Source organism: Nelusetta ayraudi, unplaced genomic scaffold (genome assembly GCF_046127955.1).
Source record: "Nelusetta ayraudi isolate G7.1 ecotype Tasmania unplaced genomic scaffold, CSIRO-AGI_Nayr_v1 ptg000011l, whole genome shotgun sequence".
Lineage (NCBI taxonomy): Eukaryota > Metazoa > Chordata > Actinopteri > Tetraodontiformes > Monacanthidae > Nelusetta > Nelusetta ayraudi.
This window is the reverse complement of record NW_027466061.1, coordinates 25,720,229-25,733,898: the sequence shown is the minus strand read 5'-3', so window position 1 is coordinate 25,733,898 and position 13,670 is coordinate 25,720,229. Positions and strand designations below refer to the sequence as shown.

At 47.7% G+C, this 13,670-nt stretch overlaps 3 protein-coding genes across 5 annotated transcripts in view; 2 read left to right on the top strand and 1 right to left on the bottom strand.

The window, feature by feature from the left end:
* slc39a6 (solute carrier family 39 member 6) overlaps nucleotides 1-13,670 on the top strand; it is a 37,942-nt gene that overhangs the window by 3,454 nt on the left and 20,818 nt on the right. The window lies entirely within an intron of this gene.
* ift57 (intraflagellar transport 57 homolog (Chlamydomonas)) lies at nucleotides 200-4,841 on the bottom strand. Of its 3 annotated transcripts, none has more exons than XM_076022222.1 (12): nucleotides 4,194-4,841; nucleotides 3,414-3,588; nucleotides 2,951-3,069; nucleotides 2,764-2,854; nucleotides 2,491-2,556; nucleotides 2,257-2,379; nucleotides 2,114-2,185; nucleotides 1,890-2,021; nucleotides 1,755-1,817; nucleotides 792-858; nucleotides 454-669; nucleotides 200-346 (listed from the first exon to the last, which is right to left on the bottom strand). In XM_076022222.1, exons 1-11 carry the CDS (start codon nucleotides 4,346-4,348, stop codon nucleotides 491-493), a joined length of 1,242 nt encoding a protein of 413 aa, XP_075878337.1. In that variant the 5' UTR covers nucleotides 4,349-4,841; the 3' UTR covers nucleotides 200-346; nucleotides 454-490. The 3 variants fall into 3 exon arrangements, with proteins under 3 accessions (XP_075878337.1, XP_075878336.1, XP_075878339.1); XM_076022221.1 differs by having other exon boundaries at nucleotides 2,491-2,559; nucleotides 4,194-4,840; XM_076022224.1 differs by having other exon boundaries at nucleotides 2,491-2,559; nucleotides 4,093-4,222.
* On the top strand, nucleotides 6,292-9,241 carry cavin4a (caveolae associated protein 4a). The gene is made up of 2 exons (XM_076022220.1): nucleotides 6,292-6,871; nucleotides 8,275-9,241. Exons 1-2 carry the CDS (start codon nucleotides 6,464-6,466, stop codon nucleotides 8,824-8,826), a joined length of 960 nt encoding a protein of 319 aa, XP_075878335.1. The 5' UTR covers nucleotides 6,292-6,463; the 3' UTR covers nucleotides 8,827-9,241.

Below are 13,670 nucleotides of genomic sequence, written 5' to 3'. Positions count from 1 at the left end.
GCGACATGAAGTGATGAATCATTCAGAGCTGTAGCACATTAAAAGCACATAAAGACCTTTTACACCGAAGACCAGAATATATGTTATTGTCTCAGATGGCAAGTTTGTCAGAGGGTCACGTAGGTCAACGCAGCTGCATTGCTGTTAAAAACTTCAACGCACAATCGGTAGTCAAATGACATGAGAGAAGCTCAATAGATTGGTTGTAAACACTAGAAATTTTTTATTCAACTCAAATGACAATTCATTCATATTATTTACATTTGGTGTGTGTGGATGTTGGTTTCTGGGTACGGCTTGTGTCCAACAGCCACATGGTGTAACAGTTACGCTGTGGCTAAAAAACCTAAGCATTGTGGAGGAAAACAGGCGCAGTCAGTGACACTGTATTGAAAATGTTTCACGTTTAGACCAAAAACAGATTTGAGGCGAAACTGAAGTGGCGCAAAGCACCTGACGATTCCTGATGAGTCCGTCTGACTCGAGAGCTTCAGTCAGACAAGGTGTTGAACTCGGGGAGGTTGGTGGCGTGCATGTCACGCGTCATGTTGGACTTCTCCTTGAGTTTGGCCTGCAGGAGTGTGTGCTCCACCACACCGATCCTAACGTCCATCTGAACAATCTCCTGCCTCAGTTTGGTCAAACTCTGCCGTATCTTCACCACCGGTGCTGCACACACACACACACACACACACACACACACACACACACACACACACACACACACACACACGGTCAGCAGCAGTCACACACGCAGCTCACTTCTCTACACTGATGGGGATCCGTTTTACCTCCGTCAGTCATGCTGCTGCCTTTTTCCTCCATTTCCTGCTTGACCTTCTCTAGCTCCTCGCTGATCTGAAACACAACAGAAAACTAATGGGCCGGGCTTCACTGTGCCGATGTCAAACGACCAGAAACAAGCTGCAGTTACAGCAAACTATTATATATTCTGAGAAGTGACAGCACATCCTCCAGCAACTGAGCTGACGACCTCTCCAGAGCAGCTGCTCAGGAATCCTTGCGTTTCATCAGAAGAAGATGAGGAAGCTCCAAGCTGATATGAGTCTTCCTTCGTCTTCTTCTGTGGTTTCAAGAGCAGCTTTCATCCCACTTTGGCTGTGGGATCTAGTGCAGTGGTGGAGGTTGGCAAGAGACTGGAAGGAACAGTGTGTAAAATTGTGCCATCTAGTGGTCAGATTTTAGATTGCAACCCTCTTTCACTACCCTTCCCACTCCGGTTATGCCGGTGAAGTATGGTGGCCTGCACACACGAACCTGGATTCCTCGTCCACCTTCTTCTTTGCTGGTTTAATTGAGGATGCCAGCGTTCACCCTAAATATGAACCGGGCTGTCAGGCGGGCTGGATTGTCCACACCAGGCTTCCTTAGAAATATGGCGGCACAAGATGGTAGCTAACTGGGAGCAAGAGAATTCTATGTGAATTCTTATGTATAAATAAGAACCGTTCCATGCGTAGGGAACACTAACCTTTACTGTATTGTGAGGATACACTTTTATCAATATATTTACGGGCAGCATATTAAGCTTTTACCAATATAAAAGTCATAAATAAAGATAAAGAACAAAATTAAGATAAAAATAAAGAACAAATTTTACACACTGGACCTTGCAAAATTCCAATTCAGATTTAAAAACCTCACTGATCCAGCTGCTGTGAGGTCAGAGGTCAGTCGGGAGAGACCCACAGGCTCAGCTCACATGTCACCACGTGTTGCCTGTGTTCACTGACCTCAGCCAGGACTCGAGTCCTGTCCATCACTCCCCCACTGGCCTGCTGGTGGCGCTCCTTTGCCTGGCAGAGAGCACAGGTTAGAGCGGAGAGGCGGAAGCAGGCGAGAGCAGCAGACTGACGTGCAAACATTACCTCACTGAGTTTGGCCTGAGCGCTGCGGTACTCCTGGATCAGGTGACCCAGCTGGTTGTTGATGTACTTCTCTCTGCTGCCCACCTTCTCCAGGGTCTTCCCGATGTCCTCCTGCAGCTTGTCCAGGTAGCTCTGCAGCGACGGGACGCTGTCGTTGTTAGTTCAACAACACAGCCAGCGGGTGGCGCCACCCACCCACACAAGCCGTCCTCTCTGACACCCACCTTGGCCTCCAGGAGCGAAGCCTTGATTCCATCTCTGTGCTGATGCATCTGGTCCACATGGATCCTCCAGTCCTGCAACACACACAGCGGTCAGACAGACAGAGAGCATGATGGGAAATGCACTCCCCGGTTGCAGCCTTCACCTTGTTGTCGCTCCTGACGGTGACTTTGAGCTGCGGCAGAACTCGCTCCAGCTCCAGGTTCCACTCGGCCGCGTCCACCGTCGACTCCAGGATGTCGTCCGGTTTGGACGACGGCTCTGACTCCTGCCAGGAGATCAAACAAAGAACATCCATATATATTTACATCTATGTCTAAACAAAAAAATAACAGGCTGCATCTTCAAGTTGCATACTTGTGGCAGCTGCACTACTCACAGTGTGTGTGGTTCGTGATTTCAGAGCCTCCAGGTCCATCACATTCTCCTCATCATCAGGCTCCTCTTGCTGTCTCACACACACACACACACACACACACACACACACGCACGCACGCACACACACACACACACACACACACACACACACACACACACACACACACACACACACACACACACACACACACACACACACACACACCACAAAGTATTTCAGTAATATTTAATATTTGAATCATTAATATTATATTGAATGAGATGGGATACAGACAATCATCTCCTCCTCCACTTTGCTGAGTTTTAGCTCGGCGTTGTCCTCCATCACCGACTCTTCTTCTGTGGTTTCTGTTGGGTAGTTTGGCCTGTAGGGGAAGAGGGACTGCTTAGAGATTTAACTGGTTTCCCGATCTTGGTGCCAAGGCAGCAGGAGACCGAGTCGAGTTCAGTCGAGTACCAACCTTCTGAAGGAGAAGCCCCTCCTCCTCAGAGCCTCCTCAGCCAGTCGGTCCAACACGAAGCAGACGTGTTCTCCTGAACCCGACTTCAGTTTGGACGGCGGGAAGTCCACTTTGACCCCCTGAGACACACACACACACACACACACACACACACACACACACACACACACACACACACACACACACAAGACGATGAATGAATGAAGCTGAAAGGGGGATAAACCCTAACTAGACATACGTAAACAGACACATGAGTAAATGGATAAATTCACACTCAGCTGTTTTTCACTGATTACATTTTTCCAACTATGGACGTTTGTGTGATGTGATGGTTGGGGTTGTTAGTTGAGTTGACATTGTCGGATCAGGAATCTATCCAGTGGACCACCTGACCACCACATGACCTTCACCTGAGCTCCACCAGACTGCAGCTGTCAGGCTGACCCAGAGGAGGTTCACTCACCAGCGCTCTGAGCTCGGCCAGGATGGCTGACACCGTGGCGTTGGGCTCGTCGTGCTCCTGCGGCTCGGTGAACGGCCTCCCCGCCGTGTTGATGAGCCACGCTGAGATGATGGTGAACATGTAGAACTGCTCGCCAGGGTTGGAGGGCAGGAATGGGCTGGAGACAAAGTAGTGCCTGGCGGAGTAGAGCAGACGGAGGAAGAGTCTCTGTGTTTGTCCTCAACTCGCAGCTTTTTGACACAGTCCTCCAGTTTGAGCTGAAGCTCACTCTCACTTACCTTTGCTAAACAAGGTGGAACTAACTGATCTCCACACCACCATGATGTTCATCTGACTGCTGAGAGAGCGACCACGTGATGAATACATGATAAGCTGATAATGACAGCAAAGATACAAAATCGCTTTCTACATAAAGACTTGAGGGTGACACATTGTTCTGATCTGCAGACCTTCACCCTCCCTCCTGGACTGCAGTGGAAGCAGCTTCACACTAATGACCAAAAACTGTCCAGAGAGTGGTACAGTTAGCCCTCTGTTTGCAGCCTTCTGCTAACTGCTGCTTTGTTGGACCTTCCACGTGTTTGGAAGGGGACACGACAAGAATAACCGAGCGGCTGATTTCACGAAGTGCGTGTTTTAGCATGGAAAAGTATTGCAGCAGAACAAGTATAGGACGGACCTCTCTGATGACTTCTGGGTACACCCATCGTTACAGTGAAATCTAACGTCGACAAGCGACGGTTAATCAGTGAGTGAGTGTGTTTCTCTGTTGGCTCCCACCTGGACAGATTCTTCATGTTGTGTTTGGCCAGAACTTCCTCCTCGTAGTTGAGCACCTTCAGTTTCTCCAGCAGACCCTCCATCAGGCCGAACACCTGGTGCGCTGCTCCGGGGCCGCGGTCTTCTTCGTCCCCTCGTCGACCCTCGTCCCCCATAGTGAGAACCTATTCACGGTCATGCGACTGAGATGTTGGAGGCCAAACTAGACAGGGCTGCGAGAGTAGCGTAGCTGCTAGCCCCGCTAGCCCAGGACAGTTGTTTCCGCGCGGTTGTCAGGGCAACCGAAGGCAGACGCTCACTGGCTCGTGTGGCAACGACGGATCCGCTTCTAAAAATTAGGTCAAGAGTCTAAAGTTAAACTAACTAGAGTTGATGTTTTCCAAACGTTTTTTGTTTTTTTTTTGTTTTTTTTAAGGCATTAAACAATATGTATGCAGCGCTAAGCCTCCTGCTGACTGTCAGTTCGGTTGTCGGCAGTAGTGGTGGCGCCGATGTCGCCACTTCCGGTCTTCTTCTTCTTCTTCTTCTTCTTCTTCTTCTTCTTCTTCTTCTTCTCCTCCTCCGCTTAGAAGACACCGCGAATCCGTCGGGTTTGCTTTAATTTCCTTTCCTGTGTTTTCTTTTTAAAGCTTTCATTTTGTCTTCTTCTGTCGTGTTTGATCTTATATATCGACTTAAACGCTTGCAGTTGAATGACCGCCACCGTCTGGACTGGAAGATACAACGCAGCAACTGCTCCAGTTCGCAATGTCCTGACAACCGAAATAAACATTCCTAGAGTGATTTCCTTGTCAGCTCCTACTGCTTCTTCCTCGAGGGGTTGGTTTCTGTTGTTGCAAAGTGGATATTATTTTGCAGAAAAGGCTATAAGCCAGAAACTCTTCATAATTCTGTGAATTTTAGGAAGGGGTACAAGAGGTAGAAGTTTGCAGGGTCTTGGACTTTAGCCAGAACATGTCCTTGTTTAAAGGTCTGACGAGTCAGTGACAGATGTCATTATGAGCAAATTGCAAAGCTATCATTTTCATTATTTCATTTCATTAAAAGTAGTTTAAATTAGAGTTATTTGAGCTCATTGAACTGAAACAGAAGGAAACAGGGCAAATTATCTCAAAACATAATTTATACTCAATATACATATTATAGCGCGTGCGCACACACACACACACACACACACACACACCATGTAAAAATAAACCAGTATTTCAACAGTGGGCGGGGCTCAGGCTTGCTGGGCTGCAGTAAATATAGAATTATATACAGGAGCAGCTGCCAGCTCCATTCTACTGATCCTGCGGTGGCTAGCTTGTTAACAGGTAGCGGGTCATGCTAAGACACTTTGCAATCTGTGTTAGTGTCTGTGTGCAGTTCTTCACAAAAAACACATTTGCGCACAAAATTCTTTCATAGACAGATGTTGGCACATTGCAAGATGCTCGGTAAAAGTGTGCTAGTCTAGCTTGCTAGCATGTTGACATCACAGCGCCACTTCCACTGTGAACTAATATGGCATTTTCTGAGTGTTTGGACTTGTTTTGGTGATGTGATGATCCCTTACGCACATTCACTCTGACAGTATGTATCGCTCACAGCTGTTAATTAGCTTCTTTGGACTAATTCTTTTGTGCCAGACAGCCATGAAAGTTTTGTCGGTATTTTTGGGAAGTGCTTCACCTGAGACAAATCAAACAGAGGATCCCATCAAACGGAGGCGTGAGTGCGGCGGCTGTTCAGTCGCTCAGATTAGCCTCTGTCGATCTGACACCCAGGGAGGACTATAAAGGGCACTGTTGCAATGGCTCAATCACTCTCACGACATTCCATCATAGTGTAATCAGACCAGACTATTCCAGTTTGCTGCAGATTCACTGAGCCGCTGCTGATCGACGTCTTGGCAGCTGCTGACTTGACAACGCAAGGAAACGTGGGTGAATTATGAATTGTCCATGTGGCCCGGCAGGACTGGGACGGGGATTTCCATCATCCGCTGCAAAATGTCAGCGTGTCGCCTTACAAAGGCTTCTTATTTTTAGCTCGGGGGGTTCAGTGCTGCTCCCCTCATGGCTTTATAGCCCAGCTCATCTTCTGGCTCTGGCTCCCTTTGGACCCTCGAGGCTTTTTTAAGAGCGATAGGTGGAGTTTCCTCCCTCTTCTGCTTCCAAAGTGGAGTTTGGGTCACACCAATCAACTCTCCCTGCCGGCGTCTGCCACAGTCCTGCTTCTCCTCTGCTGCAGTAGCCCAACTCCGCCACGCTCATCGAAACAGCAAAATGGACCAGCACAAGTACCGTACAGCAGGCGTCCAGGAGAAGCTGGAGATAGTTGGGGTGGAGGATGAGGCCGGGAACCCCATCAGCGCCCTGACTATCCTGTCTCTGCTGGAGCGTGTGGCAGGCATCATCGACAATGTCCAGTCCAGTCAGCAGCGCATGGAGGAGCGTCAGCTGGAGCTGGAGAACAGCATCAAGACCATCCAGGGTGACGTGCTGAAGCTGGCCAAGGACCACACCGACACCAGCGGTACGGTGGAGAAGCTCCTGCAGAAGACCCGCAAGGTCAGCGCCAACGTCAAGGAGGTGCGCACCCGTGTGGAGAAGCAGAACGTCCGCGTCAAGAAGGTGGAGACCACACAGGACGAGCTGCTCACCCGCAACAAGTTCCGCGTGGTCATTTATCAGGTAAGCAGAGGTTTGGGTGGAGTTAGAGCAAAAGCTCTGGATAGTTCTGAGCAGATGGTTCTCTGAGTTACACCAGACCCTCTGGACTGGTTCTATGAATGGGAGCAAAGCCTATGTCATAGCAGAGCAACTGAACTGGAGTCTTTTAAAGGCTTTTCGAGTCCACACTTCTACATAGGTCCTGAACGACAATGGATGGAACTATCTGGATGCCCCCTTGTAGCTCGGCAGCCAGCAAAAAGTAATTCAAAGTAATTGATAGATGTCAAATTAATTCAGTCACCAAGCTCGAGGAAGTGCAGCTAAACTGTTTGATGGTTTGGAATTGCACTTTTCCCCTAAAGAAGATCTCATTATATATTATCACATCATTTAAATCAATATTGCAAGACGCTGAGTATTGAGTTGTGGGTTGATATTCTCTAACCTTAAACCTACAAGAATCAGCTCTTAGCGCCATCTACTGGACCGAAAAGTCACTTTAGTTTTGAGCGAAATTCCTTAATGAATCACTGCTAATTGCAAACAAAGCTAAATCCAACCACCTCTGAGACTCCGAAGCAGCCCAGTGAGGAGCTGTGTTGTCAGATGGGGGTTCTAGTTGCAGCAAAGCGGCCCAGAATAGTTCCCTGTCACGGATCCACCGCAGCTGTTAGCAGCACATAGTGGCCCCGTGAGCTAGGACACAGCAGGAAGACAGCTGATTGTCCGAATAATGTCTGATATCATCCACATCCCAGAATACTGCTGCTCCTCCTCTGGCAGCAAGACAACCAACTAAACACCAACTGAACATCCGTTAAACCTAAGAACAGCTGAATGCAAAGCAACTGTCTGGGCTCTAGTGGCTGCTTGTAGTATTGCTCATACGTTGTCTTTGGAGACCTGAGTGAAGCAGAAGAAGACTGACAGCTAGCCCCCCCACCCCCAATGGGTGGTAAATCCAGACATTAGCCCCGCCCTCATGTTGTGTCTAAAATATTTTCTTTCACTCTTTAGTCTTTGTGTGTGTGTGTGCGTGTGTGTGTGTGTGGTCATATCAGACTACCTCGCACTTCGTCATCTTCCCCTTATCCGGGTTGCGGGTGCAGTATCCTTAGCATGGAGGCCAGAGCGCCCGCCTTTGGCCACTCACACCAGCTCTCCCAGGACCTAGGACCCTCTCCAGCCAGTTCTGGCTCTGGCCTTAGGCCTCCAGATCAGAGGCCTGAGCCACCTCAGCTGGTTCTTCTTGATATGGATCTACTCCGAGCTCCTCACTGCACTGCACCCATTATTAAACATTATTCTGCATTATTAAAAGTGGAACCATGTTATTCTAGTCCAGCACAGCCTGATCTACCAAGATAACAGGTGGTTCCTTGGTGTTCTGACTTTTCAACCCCACTGTTTTCACCTTGCAGGGTGAGGCCGAGGTCCCGTCAGTGGCAGTCACCAAGACCCCCAAAGGCAGCGGCCTTGACGGGCTGGAGATCGAGCCCGACCTGTATGACCTTCCCCCCGACCTTTCCTCAGACGAGGAGTACCTGAGCGTGGAGGAGGCCGACCCGTCACGAGCCGCCCGCATCAAGAAGTCCATGGCCAAGCGCACCGACAACCTGAAGGCTGCTTTTTCCAAAGAGAACATGAGCAAAACCAAGGGCAACATCGGCGCCAAGTTCCACAACCTGGGTGAGAAGGTCATGCCACCCGAACGCAGGGACAAGATGCACCAGGCGGGCGAGCGGCTGAAGCAGTCGGGCGAGCGGCTGAAGGAGAACATCGCCAAGAAAGCCCCGAGCAAAGACACCTTCAAGATCAAGCTGAAGAAGGAGCGGTCCGTCGCCGAGGGCCAGGAGGGCGCCGAGGCGGTGCAGGCCGAGGGCTCGGAGGCAGTCGCTACGGAAACCAAGAGGGAGGGGCCAGTGGAGGAGAGCAGCGCAACCCGGATAGGAGAAGAGGACAACACAAAGTAGACGTGGCCTTGGTTCAAACAAGGATGGGGAAGAGAGTGTGAATTTTGTTGGGGAGGTCTATGATTGGACAAACCAGGATGATGGACTTTTTCATCGGTTAGAATGTGTGAAAGAGAGACAGAGAGGAAGAGAACAGGTCATTCATTTTTATCTGTTAGGGTTAGGGTTAAGGTGGAGGAAAGTCATTTTTCAAATGTTTAATTTACTTTAAACAACTTTCATTTGAAACAAATGAAGAAAATCAACATGATAAAGATAAATGTTTATTAGCACGTGGTGAAAAATGGCTGAGAAAACTCTTTTTAAAAAATGAAGGTAAAATTTAAGTTTGTACAAAAATTGGTAAGTGCAGGCCTCAGCTGGTTCTCTGGGCCTGGAGGAGCAGTCAGACTGGTTTCTGCCCAAAAAAAACAGGAGTAAGAGAAACAGCACACGCTGTGGCAGTTTTCCACTGTGGAGTTGTGAGCTAGCATAGCATGAGCCAGCAGCCATAGACATTACTTGGTTAGCCGGAGATAAACAATGATTAGCTAACTGTTGGCTAGTGCTTGTAGCTGTCTGGCTGTGGACAATGGTAATCAGCCGCGTCCGAGTTTAGCGTGACACAACAGAATAGTAGAATGAATTTTCAAACAATGGTGTTTCCATTTAAAAATGTTTGTGTGGAAAATTTGGAGAATCCTCACAAGAAGTAATGTTGCATTAATAAAAAAAAGCACAGTTCACAGATTAGTTCCCCATTTTAACCTGACAAATTTGGTGGACTGTTTTGACATAGAATTGATTAAAACTTATCCAGAACCCTGGAGCAACACAAACTCTAACTAGCAATTATAGCAATGATTTAGTCCTGCTTGTGAATGTGGTGACATTTTTAGTGGCTTCTTGGCTTCATTAGCGCGATTAATCTTTTGGACATGAATGTTCTTGTTACTCACCAGTTTTGCTGCTTGATGGAGTTTATTTTATTTCTCTTGTGATGTCAATATGAGAACACGCTGCTTTTATCCAAAGGGTTTGGGCTTTGGGATTTTTAGCCTTTGCTTGTTTTGCTGACTGATTCTATTTATGCTGCTGCAGAGAATTAAGATAATTTATTTGAGAAGATTCATTTTACTGCACTTTTACTTTCACTTTAAAGTCAAATTTTCATTTTTAAACTCTTCACGGTAGAATTTTGTTCTGTTTTACAGCAACAATCGGAAAAAAGTTTTGCATTTTTCTCCTGTAGTGCTGTGACGTAAATGTATTTGTGTTGTTTTTTTTTATGGGAACTGTCACCTGCAAAAACTGGTTACGCTGGATAAAAACACGTGCAAAACATCTAAATGCTGTTGAGTTTTTTTGTTTATTTGTTACATAAATGTTTATTCGCTATATTTTTCCAGCAGAGCTATGATGCGACATAAGACCTCTCAAAGATTGTCACCAACCATCTTCCAAACATAAGCAGTATTAAATCTTCAATTTCTTTGTCAAAACACTTTGTCAACTCGCGAGAAAACCTCATGGTTGGAGCATGAAAGAAAACACATGTTCGAAATCAAACTCACAAAAACACACACACACACACACACACACACACACACACACACACACACAATGATTTAATGACACCAAAGAAAAGCCAAGATATGATGATGAAGTTCAGGCAGTTTCAATCTTGACCCTCCAGGAGCTTCAGAACCTCAAGTGTCACTTCAAAAAACTCGACATCACGAGTCACTGATCCTCTGCTCCATTATTGGAGCCATTAATTATTCAAAATCATCCTCCTCCACTCCGGAGACCAGCCTCACATTTCCTCACCGCCGCTGCAGCGGAAGCCCACCAGACAGTGGCGTCCCGTTCCCTTTGAGACGGAGGCGACCCGCTCCGTTTCTGTCCGGCTGAAGACAGATTGACGACTCAGACGAACAAAGGTGCGTGAAAAGGGGTGATATCAGCTAAATGCAGTGTTGTGAGTGACAGATGGGAGTCCGGAGGACGAAGTGACCTCGCTGCTCCTGCCTTCAGTTGAACCTCAGACAGATTACGGACGGCTTGCAGATTAAATGGCTTGTTAAGAGTCTTTTTTCCCCCCAGCAGTTAAAGAGTCGCCTGGTGATTAGCGAAGGGTTAAACTCAACCCCCCCCCCCCACACACACACACACACACACACACACACCCCACCCCTGCCCCCGCCCAGGTAGGGGTGCCAAAGAGCCCCAGATGGCAAGAAATTAGAGTGTGTACCCACCCTGTGTATGTGTGTGTGTGTGCGCGCGCGTGTGTGAGTCTTTGGGGGGTACACACAGATTTGGCATGCCCCCCCCCCCCAGGACCCATCTTCTCAATCAGGAGTTTCACCAGCTGTGCTCCAAAAAACACTGCGCTGGAAATCAACCCTCTGTGGTGCCACCTAGTGGCCGCTCCCGGAACCTGGTGGCGGCTCCACCTATCCAAGCGTGGAAGGTCAAGAAACGAGTTTTAGTAGGAGTCCGTAAACAGAGAGCTACTGTGTGCTGCCGTCTGCTGCTCCACTGGAGTCCAGGAGGCAGCCCTGATGTCCTGAGCGACCTCGCCGCCACTTCCTGCTGCTCTCGTCTTACAGGAAATCAGAGTGATGCCGCCGTCAGACGCCAGACTTTCTGTCTGCAAACGCCGTAAGCCAATTAGAGAAAACTATCACGGAACTTAATGGAATTAGTATCGCCGATTGGACATCCCTCTCCTTCCATTAAGACCCCCAGCACAAACATACATGCGCACACACACACTCTCCCTCCCTCACACGCACACACACACACACACACACACACACACACACACACACACATACGCACGCACACACGCACACACACATTGTCCTGCTGGTCGTCTGGAAATGTCAGTTTTCATGTGAAAAAAAAATCCCCTGCTGTTCAAACTTTTACGCTCTCAGACTCTCCGGAGAAACTCCGGCCGCTCTGCTGAGTCGGCTGTAATTCTCCGCCGCAGACATATGGTGGGAGGAATAATCAGCCACACAAAGACGATAAAGCTTAGCGACAAATTAAAACCTTTCAGCTCAGCTGAACCCAACAACAAACTTCCCTCAGCCTGGAAACTTCCAGAACCAGGAAATCAGAGATATTTCACTTTTCCTCACTCAGGGCTCTCACACTCAAGTCTAAAAATGTTTGAAAGTCCCCAAATAAAGTGTTTTTGTGTCGTGTAGTTATTGTTGGAACACTTTCAAATGCTAAAATGAAACTTTGCATATTCTGTTCTGTGGTTCTGCGTGTTTCCAAGGACTGCACAGCGCTGCTGCCGCGCTTCTGGTCTCCTGACAGTTTTTATTTATAGTGCAACTGAGATATTTGGTCCTCCAGTCAGCAGGTAAAACAGAAGAAATGGCTCTGCCCCCCCACCCATTCTGCTGGATCATTAAACTGGTGCAGGAAGCGGTGCAGCGACCGCGCTGTCTTACAACCTCCTGGAGGAAATGATGGAGAGACAGCAGACATAGCGACATGAAGAGGTCGGTGGATGACTGAGGAGCCAGTGAGTTGTACAAATATTCAATCCACACAGAGGGTGAAGGTCCTGGGTGCGGCTGTGACAGAAGCCTAGATTGAACACAGTAGTCAAGAAGATGATAATATAGAGAAATATTGCAATCAAAGTAGTGGAAAAGCTGACCAAAGTTAGCATCCAGGTTAGTGCTCGGGTAATAGGAAGGTGAAGTGACTTAAACTGACTGAGCTTCTTTTTTTTTTTTCTTTTTTTAAATCAGCAACTGACCTACAACGTCGGGGTGAGATGGCGGGGTTTAAAGAAGCTGATGATTCTGGTGTTTCCATCACAACATGAGAGTCAGAGTTCATCAGATAAACCTGCAGTCAGGAAGCAGGAGGAGTCATCCAACCACCCACCTAACCATCATCCACTCCTATCCATCCATCATCGTTATCATCCATCCATTCATCAAACATCCATTATCATCATCATCCATCCATCATCGTCCATCCATTATCCATCACATCCACCCACCCTCCTATCATCGTTCATCCATTACCCATCATATCCATCCATCCATCCACCCATCCATCCATCCATCCACCCATCCATCTATCCATCCAGTTCTCAATTCGTCCTTCATCCATCACATCCATCCATTCCTCCATCGTCCATCATCATCATCATCATCATGCATCCAGCACCATCCAACCAACCACCCACCCATCCATCATCCATGACATCCATCCATCCATCATTGTCCATCCATTATCAATCACATCCATCCATCCATCCACCCATCACATTCATCTACCCATCCACCCATTCATTCATCTATCCATCCAGTTCTCAATTCGTCCTTAATCCATCACATCCATCTATTTATCCATTGTCCATCATCATCATGCATCCAGCACCATCCATCCATCATTATCATCCACCCAGCCCCATCCATCATCCATCCATCCACTTATCAATTCATCCATCATGCATCCATCCATTATCATCATCATCCATCCATGCATCCACCCATGCATCTATCACCCATCCACTCATCTATCCATCCATCCATCCATCCATCCACTCACACACCCATCACCATCCACTCATCTAGTCACCTATTCATCATCCACCTATTGCCAATTTTCACGACTGTTTTGAAACAGCCAAACGTCTGAGCTGGAGGACCAGGAGGAGGAGGAGGAGGAGATTTTGGGGTGAACTGTCCCTTTAAGTCATTATGTCAACGTAATGAAGGTCGGACTCTCCTGCGATGCCACAACCATATCCGATTTTCTGTTTTCGATTTTCGCTTCCTGTGGGAACTATTCAGTGACGATCATATTTTCACATAAAATATAAA